At 42.2% G+C, this 19,599-nt stretch overlaps 1 protein-coding gene across 2 annotated transcripts; it reads right to left on the bottom strand.

Moving 5' to 3' along the window:
- Positions 1 to 1,417: 1,417 nt before the first annotated feature.
- CD80 (CD80 molecule) lies at positions 1,418 to 19,467 on the bottom strand. 2 transcript variants are annotated; one of them, XM_007449135.1, is made up of 5 exons: positions 19,375 to 19,467; positions 18,002 to 18,318; positions 9,330 to 9,647; positions 4,054 to 4,335; positions 1,418 to 1,635 (listed from the first exon to the last, which is right to left on the bottom strand). In XM_007449135.1, exons 2-5 carry the CDS (start codon positions 18,096 to 18,098, stop codon positions 1,631 to 1,633), a joined length of 702 nt encoding a protein of 233 aa, XP_007449197.1. In that variant the 5' UTR covers positions 18,099 to 18,318; positions 19,375 to 19,467; the 3' UTR covers positions 1,418 to 1,630. The 2 variants fall into 2 exon arrangements, with proteins under 2 accessions (XP_007449197.1, XP_007449196.1); XM_007449134.1 differs by lacking the exon at positions 1,418 to 1,635 and having other exon boundaries at positions 3,862 to 4,335.
- Positions 19,468 to 19,599: the final 132 nt, after the last annotated feature.

A 19,599-nucleotide genomic window follows, 5' to 3' on the forward strand; every position in this document is an offset into this window, starting at 1 on the left:
AACTTTTGCATTTACTGAGTTAAGTTGGCATAAAAAAAGTTTCTCAGGAAAGCCTTTAAAAGCTATCTTGTCTTCATATCTCATTTCTATAGCTGACATTACTATGTATTGCTACTAATAATTGATATTGTGTTCTAGAGATACCTTATTTTTCCTTCTCCAGCTCTGTCATGCCTTCTCCCTTTTAGGGTGTCCTCTTTAACACACACACAGAAACACACCCCTTACAGTAGCTGCCTAAAGCTACAGAAGCCACTTTGCATTCATTATCAGATATACATTTTTCATCATACAGCCTAGAGCTTCTGGAAGAATAGAAGAGACCCAGCAAAGAACCAAGCGTGGATATGGCTTGGTAGTAGGTAGGATCATCCTGAAGGAGAGCTCTACAAACTGGCTATCAGCTGCAGAACACAGGGAACAGAGAAAAGACAGGGCACACGAGGAAGGATGCGGGTGGGAGTAGAAAGGTGTATGCGGTACTGCTGTCAGTCCCTGCCGCTCAGGAGCAGCAGCTACACCATTTATTTTCAACCCCTTTGAGGAATAGTTAGCAACATCTGGAGAAGGGCAGGGACACAAAAGGAGTATTAGCAGCTCATCCTCTTCTGATCTCTCCGGAATGGCTTACAAATAAATATTGAGCATTTACTAAAGTACCATTTCCCATTTTTCTGATTACAAGCCTTGGGGATAAATTTTGGTCTTTAGCTTATAGGACTTCTCATCAGCATTCGGCCCAGTTGACACTTTTCCTCCTGCGATGTCTGTGACACCACATTCTTCAGTTTCTGTTTGTTGTGACTCAGTTTTCTTTGTAGGCTCCTCTTCCTCTTCTTGTCCTTTAACTACTGTTGTTCCCCATGGCTCCATCTGTGGTCCCATTCTCCTCTCACTGGCCCCAGTAATCATGGGGTGATCTCATCCACACCCAAGTTTGGAAACACCAGCTGATTTCTAAATCTGTATACCATATTTCTGATCTCATTTCTGAGCCCCAAATTTGTATTTCCAGCCGTTGACTATATGGTTGGATGCCAGCATCTCCACCTGACTAAAATTGAATTCAGTATCCATGTATTCTTTCCAAAGCATATCTACCACCCACATTCTCCCATTTCAATGAATGGCAACACCATCAGTGACCCAAATAAAAGGGGAGGCTTGCCTTTGTGCTCACTGCCCAGTAGCTCCCACTGACTTTCTATGCTGTATTGAGAAAATCCCTGCAACTGATTCCTTTTCTCCAAATCTCCTGCAGCAGCTGCCTTCGTTCAGGTTTTTCTGATCTCCAACTTAGTCGCCTTTATATCAGTCTCTTTGCCTCTGGTTTTCTAGGCTTTAATAATTCCTACACATTCTGCCACAGTGATCATTATAAAATGCACATTTGACCATAGAGCACCTACTACTTAGAGACTAGGGAAAGTCGTTTTTTTATTTTTCTCTAAAACACCAGATTGGGTGGAGACATCGAGTGATTAGCAGGGTTGGCCTCTGCAGACCAGAATGACACCCCAAATAACAAAGAAGCTCTTGCTGTTATCCTGGGAGTCTAGATGTTTCACAAGTTCCAACTCACTCCTGGCTTCCTCTCAGAGGTCACTCCTCATCCATCCTCAAGCCTCACTCAGCCTGGAAAGAAGGTATGTGTTTAAGAGAAAGAAGGGGGAACCAGTAGCAGCAAACCTACTCTGTCGTGATGCCTATTAGGAACCTGGTAAGGCACCACAGGGCAGACCCAAAATCCCAAGTGCATAGTTGTGTGACGACATCTGCACATATGGCTCATTAGACAGCCTGAGTGGGACTCCCTGATTCACCCCTTCCACACACACACATATATCTTCCAGTACATCAAGGTTAACAAATTGGGCAGGCCCAGGCTAAAAGAGCCATAGACCCAATCTGTTTAATTAATAAATTGGGGGTAAAGAGTGGGTATTTAAATAGTAAAGCTTTATTCACATTGACATAACTATTCCTATCAACTATACACCTAATTTACGTTTGTTTATGCAGTCACCCCTTGACCTCCCCCACAAATGCATTATTTGCTTTTGACTCTAAATGATGCTTGCCATCCAGTTCATGAGATCTGAAGTATTTAAAGCTCTCTGACCACAAAGACAACACTGGTGCCTAGCAAGATGCTTGGTATGTGATAACTACTTAATAAAAATTGAATGAAAGAATGATTAAACACATACTGTTAATCATCTCTCCATTAGTCATTGTGAATGTGGACCAAATAGGACAAAGAACTAGTATTTTGAATTATCGTGAAAAGGGATACTGCTCATCCTTAGCATGAAGGAAAAATTGAGAGAAGGCAAACTAGGGAAATGATGATAAAGCTGGGCAGTCTAAATCATCTTTAAATAATAGCTCCATCCTTTTATATAAAGGACTACATTCTATTTCCTGTAAGTTAACAAACTACCATGCACAGGCCAAACCTGGCTTACCACCTATTAATTAATTAATTTATTTATTTTCTTTGCGGTACGCAGGCCTCTCACTGTTATGGCCTCTCCCGTTGCGGAGCACAGGCTCCGGACACGCAGGCTCAGCAGCCATGGCTCACGGGCCTAGCCGCTCCGCGGCATATGGGATCCTCCTGCACCGGGGCACGAACCCGTGTCCCCTGCATCGGCAGGCGGACTCTCAACCACTGCGCCACCAGGGAAGCCCCCCACCTATTTTTTTAAATAAAATTTTGTTAAAACACAGCTATGTCATTCATTTGTCTTTTCTATGGCTGCTTTCATGCTATAACAGAAGAACTGAGTTGTTGCCAGAGACCATATGACCTGTAAAGAATAAATATTTACTATCTGGCCCTTTTCTGAAAATTTTTGTCAACCCTTGCCCTAGAATATCATATGTACTCATATTCCAAATATAAATGATGTCCAAAATAAAATATAATTGAAGCTGCTGTTACTAATTTGTGTAATACTGTCTACCTTAGTCATGATAATCTAAAAGTGGTTAAATAATTATATATCAGTAAAGTGACAAGAATGCTGAATTAATAAACTTTTTACTATAGGATTCAAAATTCATTTTTATAAATTCTTTAGAATACATAAAAGATGATAGAGATGAGTTTGGACTATTAATAAAATCATGCCAAAATTTTATCTCATTACCTATTGATGAAAATAAAGAATCCACTCAAGATAGAAAGATCTAGAGTAAATCATTCACTAAGATGAACTACTAGACCATCTAAAATATCTCCTCTACTACAAGCAAAAATAAGAGGAAGATGTAAGACATACTACACATACTCGATGTATAATTTTTTACTATGCAGCCACAAAACATATTGTTATAAGTGGGGCTAGGGGTGGGAGAGGCCTGGTGGTGCTCCATTTAATCAGCCAAACAAGTTAGAAATGTATTTCAAGTATCTGAGTTCTTCTGTAATAGTCCATTATGGGTTTAATATGCATAAATTTATAAAAGCCCAACTTTTTCCATTTTATATTTTCAGATGATTTCACCTCTTGGGGAAAGAAAATTCTGTAAGTTTACTATATGTAGGGTAAACTATTTGGTCATGGTCTTGGTTAAAAATGATCGACTTGGTTCTAAATGAACCAGTAGTTCTTAAAAGGTGCATTCACCCTCAAAAGACAATGATTTGACATTATGGGACCATGGGGAGGGGGCCCCCAAAATGAAAGTGCCAAAGCCCAGAGAGCAAATCCAAAGAAGGACAATTCTTAGTGCTTTCAATCACAACAATATTGTTATAATAACTTCCTAAGATGTTGACTTGATGGATAGAACTTACTTGGATGTCTAAATTTTAGAATGTTTATTAAAGAAAATAAAATTAGTCTAGTAACATTATAGTCAAACCTTGTACAGTGACCTTAATAAGTCATAGTAATACTTTCATTATCATTTTATTTGCATGTCTAAAAATACTGCAAAAAAATACTATCAGAGTCGATATACATAATTCTGTGATGCCTCTGGCTGAGTTATTTTCTTTTTAGACTCTACACAGCAGAAACTTCCCAGAACAATATCACTTACATTTTTGCCAGTTGAAGATCTGTGACACTGTTAAGGCTCCATACTTGACAAGACACACGAAGCTGTGGTTGCTTGTCATATTGAAATCCAGTTTGCTGCTAATCGTGTAGAGCTCAGTTTCAGGATCCTGGGAAAGTGTTGTATTGGTAGAATTTAATTCTTCTCCATTTTCCAACCAGGAAAGGTGAGGCTTTGGAAAACCTCCAGAGGTTGAGCAAATTATCCTTCTGATGTTAGGAGATGGATTTCCAAGATCAGTTATACTAGGGACAGGGAAGTCAGCTGAAGAAAGAACAAGGCTGTAAGTACATATCATTACATATTTCTTTAATAAGAATAATAAAATATAATTTGTAACTTCCCATAAGTCATTAATATTTATGTATAATCCAAAGACTAATTTTGGTTTGAATTGGTTATATCAATTCTTCATAAGGAGGTAGGAGGGCACTTATTAAAGAAAGAGGTAGATTCATGTGAATAAATATTGACATAGTATCAATACTTGCATTTGCAAGAGGTGAAGAAAAAAATAATAGACAACATGTTAATGTTTCTTAGGTCTGGACATTATCTCATTTCATCTTTACAACAACCCTAGGAGGTAGGTTGTAGATCAAAAAAGGTCAAACATCAGTAATTTCATATGATTTAACCTAATACAATGTTTCACTTTATAAATAATCAAATTGAGGTCTAGAGAAATCACAACCAATAAGTGGCAGAACTGGGATTTGAATTCAAGTTTTTCTGATACCAGAACTTTCCCTTCCCCTGACTTCTTTTCTTTTCTTTCTTTTTTTTTTTAGAGCTTCAAACATTGCTGTTTTATTAAAACATTAAAAATGAGATTATATTGAAAAACATATTCTCAGAAAAATACTAATGCCATGGTATTAGAGATATAAGCAAGCAGATTAAAATATGTCTGCCTTCTTTTCTTTTCCTTTCCTTTCCTTCCTTTCTTTTACTTCTTTTTCTCCTCTTTCTTCCTAATTTTTGAGGTATGCAAAGTAGCTCTTTTATGTATCTATTTATTAATTCATACTATACTAAACACCTGAGAACCCACCGTCCAAACTGAGAACCAGAATATTGACAGTAACTTGTGTAAATCTACTTGTATGGTCTTAACTTTGCTATCTCCCTACTTCCCACACTACTGAGGTGGGAAGTAGGTAACACTACTCTAAAGTTTGTTTAGCATTACCTTACTTTTTCAAAAGTAGTCTTTAATCAGATAAACCTCTGTCCAAATTTTACACTATTGAGCCTGTAATCTCAACCACTGTGCTTTACTGATTCCCTTGCTGTTCTGATATGCCTTATGAGGACAGAGAGACCTTCCTAATATTCCTCCAAGATACTTGAGGCACTCTTTCATTTGTGTATTTGCCCCTTAATAAGATACTAAAATAAAGCAAAGCATAGTGAAATGACTGCAGAGAACACAGGAAAAAACTCCCCTCACCTCTTCCTCACTTATTGTTAAGCTTAAAGAATTTATACTTCCTGGCATAATGTGGAGAACCCCCATACTTCATCTTATATATGTTTTTTTTTCAGAATTCAGAGTCTCACAGAGAGATGTCGTATAGCACAGTGGTCATCAAGACCAGGTTTTTTGTTTTGTTTTGTTTTTATTTGTTTATCTTTGGCTGCGTTGGGTCTTCGTTGCTGCACGTGGGCTTCCTCTAGTTGCGGTAAGCAGGGGCTACTCTTCGTTGCCGGGCACAGGCTTCTCATTGTGGTGGTTTCTCTTGTTGCGGAGCGCGGGCTCTAGGCACACAGGCTTCAGTAGCTGTGGCATGCGGGCTCCAGAACGCAGGCTCAGTAGTTGTGGCGCACGGGCTTAGTTGCTCCACAGCATGTGGGATCTTCCCGGACCAGGTCTTGAACCCGTGTCCCTTACACTGGCAGGCAGATTCTTAACCACTGCACCACCAGGGAAGTCCCAAGACCAGTTTTTATAACCAGTTTTGCCTTTTAACACTGGGCCAATTACTTAACCATTTTAGTCTTAGTTTGCTCATCTGTAATATGGGGATAATAATACCTGCCTCCCAGCGTTGTAAGAATTAAATGACATCGTTAATATAAATCACATAGAACAGAGCCTGACACACAGGAAGTTAGTTAATAGACTAATGTGAGTCTTAAATTTGTCCTCTTTTTTTTTTTTTTTTTTTTTTTTTTTTTTTTTTTGGGCGGTCCGCGGGCCTCTCACTGTTGTGGCCTCTCCCATTGTGGAGCACAGGCTCCGGATGCGCAGGCTCAGCAGCCATGGCTCACGGGCCCAGCTGCTCCACGGCATGTGGATCTTCCTGGACCGGGGCACGAACCCGCGTGCCCTGCATCGGCAGGCGGACTCTCAACCACTGCGCCACCAGGGAAGCCCTTAAATTTGTCCTCTTTTAAATGAGTTCCCTCATTTAAATCAAGTTGCCAGGTGAAAGCTTCCAGGACTGCCTGGTGGCACAAAGTTATGACAAGTGACTATAAATGCCAAGAAAAAGAAAAACTTGGATTTGGTTAGGGATAGAGTCACCTTTATTTTTTGAATTAATCCTGTTCCTAAATTAAGTTTGACATTTTCTCGAGCCATTTTTAGTTGACATTATTATTTTTTACTCCTTTAATTTTTCCTATAAGATCAAATAATTACACTGGTAGCTAACAACAAGAATATTCTGTTTCTTTCTCATAACATCAGTATGTCGTGTTATAACTTGGAATAACAAATCCAAGTAACTCATATCCTAATTATGATTCATGTTCATTTCTGCACTTTGCTTTTCTAAGAAACATTTAGCCACAAGAATGCCACTAATACCAAGGATCATATTAAAAACCATCTTTACAAGGTCTGGCTGGGCTTAGAACAGCCTAAGCTCTGTCTCCTATCCCTTCTATAAGGTGATCTGTTTAGAGTAACAGCTCCTAAGGCTTTGCAAGACTGTGAACCATCAAAGAATTATTCTTTTGTCTCTCATTTTAATCAATTAACCCAAATTTTCACCACTCTTAATAGGTAGGGTAAGAATATCTTATTAGGAAAGGAAAAGGTGCATATGCTTTAGAAAGGTAAAAATCCATCAACCTAGTAAATATGTTAACTAGTATAGCTAGCTCCTCAAATGTGCTGTTTAATGAAGGCTTTCATCCATTGATACTATGCTGCTATTATATCATTTAGCAAATATAGAGAAAGCAACTTGTCCCAGTTAGCCTGAGACTTTCTCAGTATTAGCACTGAAAATCTCGTGTCCAAGGAAACCCCTCAGTCCTGGGCAGAATGGGACAGTTGGTCACCTTGGCCTTGCTCCTCAAACTGCAATCCTCAGCAGCAGCACAGGCCTCACCAAGGAGCTTGTTAGAAGTGCCAGACCTGCTGCATTTGAATCTGCATTTTAACAACATCCCCAGGTCATGGGCACCTTATCATTTGGGAAGCACTGTTCTAACTGACTCAATTGGAAATACCAGAATTGGTTCTGTGTCTAATTAAGCAAGTAGACTTTCCATTTTCGTCTTCCCTTACCTGATTTTGGTGCCCCACTCTCCTTTTTGAGGCCCTCAGCACTCCCATGCTACCGCTTTAGCTGTCCTTGGTCTCCTATGATAACCTGCTGCTAGGGCCTGCCCTCCCTGAAACTCTGCCTCTTCTCCTTGGATTTTCTTCTTTATCTTTCTATCAAAATGTACATGTTCTAGGGGCTTCCCTGGTGGCGCAGTGGCGCAGTGGTTGAGAGTCCGCCTGCCGATTCAGGGGACACGGGTTCATGCCCTGGTCCGGGAAGATCCCACATGCTGCGGAGCAGCTGGGCGCGTGAGCCATGGCGGCTGAGCCTGCGCGTCCGCAACGGGAGAGGCCACAACAGTGAGAGGCCCACGTACTACAAAAAAAAAAAAAAAATGTACATGTTCTAAGTCTACTTCTGCCTGGATATTCTGTTAGAGAACTAACTATGTATCTAATGTAATTAACTAATACAGGCTAATATGTCTGTGGTGCCATCTCCCCCAGGGAACACATTTTTATCTTTAACAGGGATCTTGTGGGGAAAAAATGCTGAAATTAGCAGGAGAGGCTATAATAGTGGGAATTCCAGGAATCAACGCAGGTCTGAATTTTGGAGGAGGTGGGCTTCTCAGAACCCCTCATATCTCACCACCATATGATCATTCGCTCTCTCCATGGTTAGGGAATACACAGAGTGAAGTTCAAGATAATTCCATGTGAATTTGGCTTACCTCCTAAGCTTTAGGTATGATCTGGATGTTACAGCTAAAGATTCAACATAACTGAAGACCAAAAGCAGGGAAGAACAGTGAAGACTTCACTAAGGATCCACTTAAGTTAACTGATATCAAGGTTAATTATTATCTTTTATTAAAAGGTTTGAGCCTTTCCACTAAAGCCTCAAGTGCCCAGGAAGAAAAAGAAATGTGTTTGAATTTCAAGTATGAGGGAATGGCCCAGGGCTGCCATTTCTCAATGAGGGCTCAGAATATATTAGTATCCTCTAGCAGTATCACCTGTGGTTAAGTCACGGCTTCTTCCTACCCTGCCCTTCACAGTTCTCTAACATCTAATTTTGTAGGAATGACCGTTAGAGGAGAGCTTCAAATATACAATAAATATAATAGAACAATAGCCATAGTATTTATGCCTGCATTGCTCTTATACCTTTCAACATACTTTACAAGAATATATTACTGGATCAAATCAGTTAATAGTATAGCTACATCAAATCAAATGTGTCCCTTTATTTTTTTTTTATTTTTTTTTTTTTCTTGCGTTATGCGGGCCTCTCACTGTTGTGGCCTCTCCCATTTGCGGAGCACAGGCTCCGGACGCGCAGGCCCAGCGGCCACGGCTCACGGGCCCAGCCGCTCCGCGGCATGTGGGATCCTCCCGAAACGGGGCACGAACCCGCGTCTCCTGCAACGGCAGGCGGACTCTCAAGCACTGCGCCACCAGGGAAGCCCAAATGTGTCCCTTTATGATTCAGAAGATACTTCAGGTCATTATAGTGCTCCAGGGTGATTGTCATGAACTTAGATTGTCAAAGTGCAAGAAATGCAACTAATAGATATTTCCAGGATATCCTGAGAAAACAGTTAGGGTTCACTGTAAAACTAGAGACTCAACCCTAAGAAATGAAGTGAGATACACCCCTCTTTGGTAAAATTTCCACTTAAATCAATAGGAGTATGTCTTTAAGGGCATCAAGAGTCTGCCAGCTTATTGAAAATCGGAAAGTTCCACTGACCTCTGACCATTAACTTCACCGAAGTCCGGTGCTCCAGTTTGTAAGACCCTTTCTCAGGCTTCTGAATAACACAGGTGTAGGTGCCATTGTCCGACAGGCGCAGAGCCAGGATCACAATGCAGAGGTTACTGGTGACGTCAGTGATGGTGCGGTTCTCGTACCTGGGCCACACCGTCACTTTTCCAGACATGACAGCCAGCACCATTTCATTATCCTTTTGCCAGTAGATGCGAACTCTCTTCAGTTCTTCAGTGGATATGTTGTAATCACAGGATAGCATTGCTGCTTCTTTCACTGTTTTGGTCACCTGGATAACGCCTATGGAGAGATAAACAGAACAAGATCTTATACCTATTAAATATAGATGCCTGCACAAGCAAGAATTTGGAGTTGGCAGTAACAGAATTGAGTGTTGTATCCAGTACCAAGCAGGATTGGAGTGTTCAGTTTGATTTTGGTTTCTTTGGTCCCCAGTGGTTTTTTTCTCCATTTAAAAAATTGTGATTAAAAAATAACATAGGGCTTCCCTGGTGGTGCAGTGGTTGAGAGTCTGCCTGCCGATGCAGGGGACGCGGGTTCGTGCCCTGGTCCGGGAAGATCCCAAGTGCCGCAGAGCGGCTGGGCCGGTGAGACATGGCCGCTGAGCCTGCGCGTCCGGAGCCTGTGCTCCGCAAGAGAGGCCACAACAGTGAGAGGCCCGCGTACCACAAAAATAAATAAATAAATAAAATAACATAAATTTTACCATCTTAACCATTTTTAAATGTACAGCTCAGTAGCATCAAGTGTATTCACATTGTTGTGAAACAGAACTTTTCCATCTTGCAAATCTGGAACTCTGTATGCGTTAAACCACTCCGCTTTCTCCCTCCCGCCAGCCCCTGGTAGCCACCACTCAACTTTATACCTAATATAAGTGGAATCGTACAGTATTTGTCTTTTTGTGACAGGTTTATTCCACTCAGCATAATGCCCTCAAGGTTCCTCCATGTTTTACATGTGTCAGAATTCCCTTCCTTTTTAAGGGTATGATGATAATGACTAATATTCCATTGTATGTATATACTACATTTTCTTTATCCATTTGTCTGTCCAGGGACAAATGAGAGAGAAGGCACACTAGTCCCAAAAGAAGAAGGACTTGAGGAAACCTAGCATGTGAGTGCCAACTACAGTTAGACAATGTTATCATTCCCACAGGGATAGGGAAGTCATAGTTAAGGAATGTGAGATTTTGAAGGAATTTCCCTGATCATTTTGGTGGTCTTATTTTAGAGATGAGGGAACTAAGCCCAGGAAAGGAAACTGCCCCAGTTTTGCAGAGAACTTTTTGGGCCACTCTCCTTGTTTACTGGTTTCCCCAGTTTGAGGCTCAGTTCCAGGATAAGTAAGCCAGCACTGCCCACTCCCAGCTGGGCTCCATCACTGGGCTCTTTTGCTTTGAGAAACAGTCCTTTTCCTCCCAGGCCCGGCTTGACCCCATGACGTCATTCTGAAATGACTCTCCTCTTCTCCACCTGACAAGGCCTCCGTGGCTCCTCTGGACAATTTCTGCCCTCTCTAGCTACCCTAAACAGATGGATATCTTGTCTTTATCTCCCTTGGCTATCTGCAATCCATACAACAGGTGCCCTACAACCTAGTTTTGCTAGAGGGTCCCCATTTAAAACATTTGCCCATTTCCCATCAGCATATCACAGAAATATCAATATTTCAGCATCTAAACTCCATCTTTTTGTTATTTCCTGAGCATCAGTAGCACCAAAATCCCTGTCAGACTATATTTTCTGTTTTTTTGGTTTAGAAGGCATACTAACTTTTCCTATGCTGTGCTTGACCTAAAAGCAGAGTTCCTCTAAAGCCCTGGTGCTTTCACAACTGACCACCCCCCCAAACCCCGCAGTGCTACCATGTTGCATCTTCCCTTCGGTATCCTCCAGAGCCACACAGAACCCCTGGGCGGGCCCATGTCTCACTAGGATAGGGATCTCATTTCCAGGCCCACTCTCCTTGGGCAGTAGGATCATGGGACACTAGCACCTCTCCATCTCACCAGCTATTCTACCTGCCTCCATCAGACTGGATGTGGCCCTACTGCAGCATTTAGGAAGAGAGTATTGTGATGGTAGGTATTTTCACAGCAGTGTGAAGTACCTCAGAATGATCGAAGGCACTTCTTCCGACAATCGTGCTAAACATTGCCAGCCCTAGATTTAGGGAATATAACTGAAAAGGGGGAAATAAATGAAAAGGTATACTTGAGGGGAGCAAAGAATAGCTAAATAACTCAAACTCTCCTTTAAAAGAGATACAACAAAAGCAAACTGATATGTAGAAGGTGCATGGACTATGGATTCCTGTTGATTTGGGGTCTAGTCCCAGATCAGCCATTTTCTGATTAACCTGTTTCCTCATCTGTAAAAATGTTATGATGCCTACCTCTCAGGATCATTGTAAACTTAAATTCAAATAAAATGATATAAATGGAAAAGTCCCTAGTACATAGCAGGTCTTCCGTAAGAGTTTCCTTTCCTCTCTCTCCCTCCTCTCACCCCCAACTTGTACCTTTTGGTCTCTTTCATCTCACTCAGGGGTTATGTCAGACACATGGAACCCTGGTCTTGCTATGGGCCAGACAGACCCCATGATAGAAAGCAGCTCACTCCTCCGGGGTCCTAAATAACTGTGTCTTTCCTGTGCCCTGTTTATTCCCACCCAAAAAGAATCCAGGATTTCTAACTCATTTTGACATGTGGTGAAATTAGCAAAAATAAATCTTAACTGAAAGTGAGCTAACTTCAATCATAGTTCTTAAGGAGTTTTTGTCCAGCCATCTGAGGAGAAGTGTGGGTGTTTGTCTAAAGGTCAACAGCAAACCATCAATGGGCTCTTCGATGTTCCTATGTGAGATCCCCTCACCAGACGCTGATGCTGAGGAAGAACCAGACTGAAAAGAGGAACCAAAAATCTTCTGGGCAATTCCCACCAGGACCTCACTTTCATACTCCGGGACTGCTACACGCGTTTACAAGAAGACAGTTGAAAGATTTCTGAAGGATTTTGTCCGCTTCAGTGGTTCTAGAGGGGCAAGTCAGGTCTCAGCATTACTGCCTAAATAGTTGGATTTTGAGCTTGCTTTGCCATTTTACAAACTGGCCTAGCAACACCTACCTAACAACATGGGTTGAGGTTTCTGTGAGGGAATGCAAGTAAAACCTTACATGGTGCCAGGCACACGACCCGGACCATTGTCTTCTGCAGACATCCACACAGCCCCGTCCCTTGCTTCCTTCAGGGAAGGTGTCCCCTTGTGGTGAGGGGGACCCTCACCTGACCCCTGACCCCACCCATCCTGCCACTTGTTAGCCCCTTGCCCTGATTTATTTCTCTTCGAGCTTGTCTCCAGCTGCTATATATCAGCTGGAGTTACTTTGGGGGCCATGAGAGCAGGGGCTTTATCTGTTTTGCTTGTTGCCATATCTGCAGAACCTAGAATGGGGCCTGGCCCATAGTAGGTGCTCCATAAATATTTGCTGAATGCCTGGCTAAGCATTAGGAGATGAAATCTGGTTCCACCGCTGTGCATTAGAATCATAACCTTTAACAAGTTGATTAAACTCCTTGGGCCAAGGTATAATTTCTGCAAAATGGGCATAATACTATCTCCCTGACTTACTTCACATAATTACCATGGGGGTCATATGACACCCAGAGGTAAAGTGTTTTATTAACTGTAAAAGCTATACAGATTTTTTTCATAGGGCTATTTCTCTGAGACACAGCACCTCACTGTTGAATCACACCCAGGATGTGGCCAGAATCACTGTGGTAACCGGCTGACACTTGCACTGAGTCAAGTCCCCAACTCCTGCCCTTCCTGACCACTTCAACTCTCCACCGATAAACCCCCAAGAGAGGGAACTTTTTGCCAACAAGCGTAGAGGTCACTAGTTTTAGACAAATAATGTGCCTCTCAAAACTCAATCTACAATGGAATATTATTCAACCAAAAAAGGCATGAAGTACTGATACTTACTACAACATAGATGAACCTTGAAAACATTATGCTCAGTGAAAGAAACCATACACAAAGGCCACATATAATATAACTCCATTTAGAAGAAATGTCCAGAATAGGCAAATTCATGGAGACAGAAATTAGATTAGTGGCTACCAGGAGACAGGGCAGAGGGAATGGACAGGGACAGCTAATGGGTATGGAGTTTCTTTTTAGAGTGATAGAAATGTTCTGAAATTAGTGGTGATGATTTCACAACATTGTGATTATACTAAAAAGCACTGAATCGTACACTTTAAAACAGTGAATTTTATGTCACTGCAGGGGGAAAAAAACCATACAGGACAATTGGGAGAACAATAATAAAATTTAATGTATAGCTTTAAAAGAATAAGAACCCAATCTAGGAAGCCATGAGTATCCCCTAGTCACTCCAAACTAGAGCAAGGCAGTGTGGACACTGGGCTGGCTACAATGCCCCTTCCTCGGAGGTGAACCCCAGCAATGGTCAGCAGGGCTGCACCACCACTTCTCCTAAAGGAGAAAGAATCAGGTGCGCACAGCAGCTTATATCACCGTGTACCGTAATGTATCTCACTGAAGACCTTGGTGTGCTTTTTAAATAAAGGTTTTCCCTGACTCTAGAAGAAACACACATTAAATTTGCAAAGAATGAAAAATACAGAAACGCATAAAAGTCACCTGTAATCCCACCACCTGGAGATTTACTGTTAATGGTCTGTGTGACCTTTAACACAAAGGAAGTGACCTTTTTGGGCCCTTCTAAGTGCTTTTGATTAAGTGAACCAGCATCCACGGGGCTTGTGTGGGCCCCGGGCTGGGTGCTGGGCACACAAGGAGGCTAAGAGGTATCTGCTCTCCAGCAGCTGACAGATTTAGACTTGTCACCTGATTTTTACATTGCTGCCAACTTTCTCTCCTCTATAGGCCCAGCCTATATACTCGTTATAAATCTGATCCTTACTTTTGTGTGTCTCCCTAAACAGTATATGTCTAAAATGCTCGGGGACTTCAACAGCTGATATCACAGTAGTCACAGCAAGAAGCGTGGCTTTCAGGATGCCTTGGCCAGCAGCATGCAGACAGAACATGGTGGGAGGGAAGAGGCTTTGTTTACAGTGGCACTCTGAAGGCACTCCTTTCCTCTAGCTCAGTGTTTCTCATGCCACAGAATTCCAGGCCAACACCTATCCTGCATCCCTGGCCTACTCCTACCCAAGGCCTCTCACCTCCCCTGAGAGCTGTGTCTCCCTGAGAGGACCCCAGCTCTGAGGAAAAGCTGCCCATGTTAGACAACCACCAGTCTCTGGAGCACAGGAGTCCGGTGTTTCTGCCTCCACAAACCAAACTAGAAGTGGAGAGGAGCCCTGCTGGTCCCACCCTGTGCAGGAAACAGAAGTCCCCTGTCCCGGGCAGCAGTGGATGGGGTGTCAGGGGGAAGTGCAGCTCTCCTACACAGGAGAGGAAAGGAGGGGGTAGTGTGCAAATCCTCTACCCTGAACAAAGTCCTCCGTGATTGTACTCCACTCTCTTTGTCCAGTCTTGTCTCCCACAGGCCATGCACAATCCACACCTGCACTTCAGTCTGGCAAATCCTCACCAGTTCTACATCATACACATTCTCCAATCCCTCCATCTCCCTCCAATCCCATTCTTTTCATCGAAGCTATCATCAAGTACTATAAGCTACTAAATGGTTTTGGCAGTCACTGTGGCTGCCCTACAAGCCATTCTTTATGCTTCAGCAACACCATTTTTTAAAAAAATATATCATTTAGAGCTTTACTACTAAAGCTAAAGGTCTGTGGACCAGCGTATCAGCATCACCTGGCTGCTTGTTAGAAATACAGAAATGCAGGCCCGTCCCCAGGCCCACCTAAGCAGAAACTACATTTTAAAAAATATATACAGACTTTACCTTTTAGAGCAGTTTTAGGTTCGCGGCAAAATAAACGTAAAGTACAGAGAGTACCCGTATACCGCCGCCCCTGCATGGGCACAGCCTCCCCACCACCTATATCCCGTGCCAGAGTGGTACATTTGTGACAGTCGATGAAGCTACACTGACACATCACTGTCACCCAAAGTCCAGTTTACACCAGAGGTCACTCTTGGCGCTGTACATCTTATGGGTTTTGACAAATGTGTAACGACATGTATCTGCCATTACAATATCATACTGAGTATTTTCGCTGCTCTAAAAATCCCCTGTGCTACATGGAACTCTGCTCAACATTCTATAATAACCTAAATGGGAAAAGAACTTGAAAAAGAGTGGATATGTATAACTGAATCACTTTGATGTACATCTGAAACTAACACAACGTTGTTAAGCAACGAAACTCCAATATATAAAAAAAAAAATCCCCTGTGCTAGAAACTGCTTTTTAACAAGACCCCCAGGTGACTGGCATGTATAATTAAAGTGTCAGCAGCACTGATATAGACCGTGTCACTCCCCTGCTTCAAATCCTTCTATGGCTTCCCAGTGCCTCCAAATAACATTCAGATCCCTGGCCTTCAAGCCCTATGGAGACTGGTCCCTGTCTCCCTGCTGCCCCAACACTGCCCACCGTCACTTCCTTGCTCCTGCGTGTCCCTCACATGCTGCTCCTTCCACCTTCACCCAGATCACTCTCACCACTGTCCCCTCTGGCAGAGAAACAGAGAGTTTCTCGGTCATACATTCATTTGAATGATTGATTAATCTTCATCTTCTTCCTAATGACTGTAAATTCCATGAAAGCAAAAGCCAAGTCAATTTTGCTCACAACTTGTCCCCAGGACCAAGAAAGTGCCTTATACATAAGAGATGCTCGGTGTTTGTTGAATTCATAAATGAGTAAACAAAAGAATAAACCTGACTCATCCTTACTCACCCCTGACTCATCCTTACCTTCGGCGTCCTTCACCGTAAAGCCTGCCCCGCTGCCGCTGCCGCGGCCCACCCTGGTCCCAGCTTTCCCAGGTCTGGGGCGCTTACAGTCGGGGCCATTCACTTCACTGCTCTTCACTTGCTTGTGGGTTTGTTTTGCCTTCTCCAACATACTCACATCTCTTTGAGGGCAGGAATCCCAGGCTCAGTTTTTAAGGCCCACCTGATACACAGTAGGTGTTCAGACAAAAGAAACTCATGGATTCCTTTGTTGACTCAGTATAGCAACAATAAAATCTGAATTTAGCTGTAGAACAAGGTACTTTCCTAAATATCTTTCTTTAGCTCAAAGTTTATTTCCTTCCATTTGCCCCTAATTTTTCTGGTATAATTGCTATAGCCTTGGTTTTAATTTTCTTTTTATGCTTTCTCTCTTTTTTATTGTTTCTTTCTCTCTCCTCACCCCCCTTTCATCTGTCTCTCTCTCTCTCTCACACACACACACACACACACACACAGACACGCTTGCACGCATGCATGCACACATACCACATTTCTAGGAAGCCTGTAAATTTCCTTCTAAATCTTTTAAAACTCATTAAGATTCCCCAGAAGACTCTAGATTGGGAGGGATGCCCCCGACTACACAGAAGAAAATTGTAACTGTTGGAAATAATACTGTCCATCAGATATACAAAATCTGATGTGAAACTTGACTCATGGTTCTCTTGGTTCAGCAGCAGTGTAAAATAGCAAGTTTTACAGCTCAGGACAGACAATGTACAAATACCAGAGTCACAGTAATCCCTTCCCTCCAGTGCCCTCCCTCACACCTTAGTCATTCTGGGTGATGGCTGCAGTTTTAAGTAACCAACGCTTAAGACAAGGCCCTTTGATATTCAGCTCTTTACAGATTAGGAAACGCTGCAGGAGGCAAAGGCTCCTCTTTGTTTTGATGAAACCAGGTAGTAAGCTGCTCAGCACAAAGCAGATCTTTTATTTGTTCTGACTTTTAAAAAAACAGTCAGAGCCACCCTGTCAGCAGGACCAGCACCACCCTTCCCAACAGCCCCCCAAGTCCAGCACCTGAGATGGAACAAAAGCCTCCAGAAGTCAAAATATTCTCTGTAGGACACACCTGAAATACTTATATAGTAAGTTAAAAACAACTAAAATATGATTTGTGCTAAATCTGATACTACTTAATGTCAGATGCCTGTGTTGACAAAGGGCATCAGCACCTAAAGCATAAAAATAAATATTGAGAAATTTTTAATATTAAGAAGATTGTATGTTACAACTATCAATACTTTCTTTTCCCCCTTCAACTTGGAAAGAAGATCATCACTGTTTAGTTTTAGAAGCAGAAGACTTTAGCTGTGTTGTCTCAGAAATGTAGTTTGGGAACCAGAGCCCAAGGCCAGTGCCTTAGTGGTTTCACAAAATGTAAACAAGCACCTAGTGGAAGAGATCACAACTCGAAGCTGTCCTTCTGAATCAGCTTTTGGCTTTGTTAAAATAACACCGCCCCGCCTTTCCTTTAAGGTCTGTGTTCTTGAGCTAACTTGGCCACTGGCTTGCTGTGTGATCAAGGGCAGGTCCTTTAACATCTCTGGACCTGTTTTCTCAGCCCTAAAATGAACTGAAATACCCTGAAGGTCCCTTCTGTCTCACAGAAGGAGGCAGCACAGAGAACACCATTTCCTCTCTCTAAACCCTGAAGCAGTGGACTCAGTCAAGTTCCTGGAGGTTGCTTACCTGAACAGAAGTAAAACAGACCAGCCAGCACCAAGAGCTGAAAGAGCTTGAGGTATGGGAGCTTGGGTGGGATTCCCCACTTCAGTGTGTGATCCATGGCTTCTGCTGATGAGGATGGAAAACAAAAGAAAACAATTTCAAGCCAAATGAGACTCAGGCACCTCACAGCTTACACCAGGCAAGGCAGAAGACAATTCAGTTGCCCCACACAGAGGGTTCTCTCGCAGTGTTTGCAAAACACACTGAGGAGAGGCTGGATGCTGTACCTGGGTGTCCAAACTCCTAAATATACAATATTATGGATTTATTTTCACAACCTGAAAAGGAAAAAATAAAAGTCACCCAGGAAGGAAGACTGGCCCACCATGGGTTGTAAAACTTGTTAGTTGCCCGCCTGAAATGAGTCAGGGATCGTCATCTGAGCAACCTCTAAGTCACGGCACAATCTCTAGGGAAAAGCAAAAATTGGCGGACCTCTGCGGAGGTGACCCTGCCTGTGCATGCATGTTCCAAGAACCAACCACCGCTCTCCCAATGCCAGAAGGGTTGATGAAGACTGTTAGAAACACAAAGAACTAACTATAAGGGCCCTGGATATCAGCAAGCCCACCCATGAAAGCTTGGACTCTCTTCAGAACATACCGAAAACACAGAGCACCAGGAAGGGCATATTTTGTCCAAGGCAGTACTTAAGTCACGAACCTACTTCTTTCTTAATATATTAACATAGAAAAAAAAGGTGTTTCCATTTTCGAATACTTCTACACAAAGAATATGTCTTAAAGGGGTAGAGGATCTCAATCAACGGAAAAGTGTCAGTAAAAAAGGAAGAGAAAAGACATGCTGAAAACATTACTTATTTATATTGTGTACTATAATGTGAGGAAGCTGATTTTTTTTTTTTTTTAGTAAATATATTAAACTTTAGGAATAAAAATGAAAGCTGTGCTCCTATGTGATCCTCTCAGATTGCCACCAGAGACAGTCTAGTGCTACCAGGGAAATGTTTGGGACCCCTCTTTGAGCCAGTTTTTCAGCCAAACTGTATTGTTTTATCAGCCATACTCCATTTTTAGTCAGGATTAGCTTGGATTCACTTATTCATCAGAATTTTGCGGTTTTGGAAAACTCAAATTCAGCCTACAAAATTAATATTTTCTACCACCTAGGAAACTTAAAATAATGGGCCATAACTCTGATGATGATTCTCCAAGTATGTTGGGATAAGAGACCCCCTGAAGGCCCTTTGGGGGGGGAGAAAGTATGCATCTTGGAGGTAAGAGTGATGGTATGTTTGTTTAAAAAGCAGTCAGGTTGTTGGTCACTAGGTCTACCAAGCTATCCCATATTAAGATAATAGTAAATGTACTTACTTGCTGAAGAACAATTTCTCTTTTTCTCTTGTGTTGAAAATCGAAGGATGAGGCCCCACTTCTGTTCTTTTCTTGCTGTCTCCAAAATACTGGCGAGTCACTCAGTTATCTTTGAGTGATATTTTACAGAGGTGGCATTTCCCCTCCCAACTTCCTTTTACTTGGTAGAGAACTCTGATGTTCAGAAACACTTAAGTCAAAAAAAAAAAAAAAAAAAAAAAACAA

The sequence above is a fragment of the Lipotes vexillifer genome, unplaced genomic scaffold (assembly GCF_000442215.2).
Source record: "Lipotes vexillifer unplaced genomic scaffold, Lipotes_vexillifer_v1.1 scaffold999, whole genome shotgun sequence".
Classification (NCBI taxonomy): domain Eukaryota; kingdom Metazoa; phylum Chordata; class Mammalia; order Artiodactyla; family Lipotidae; genus Lipotes; species Lipotes vexillifer.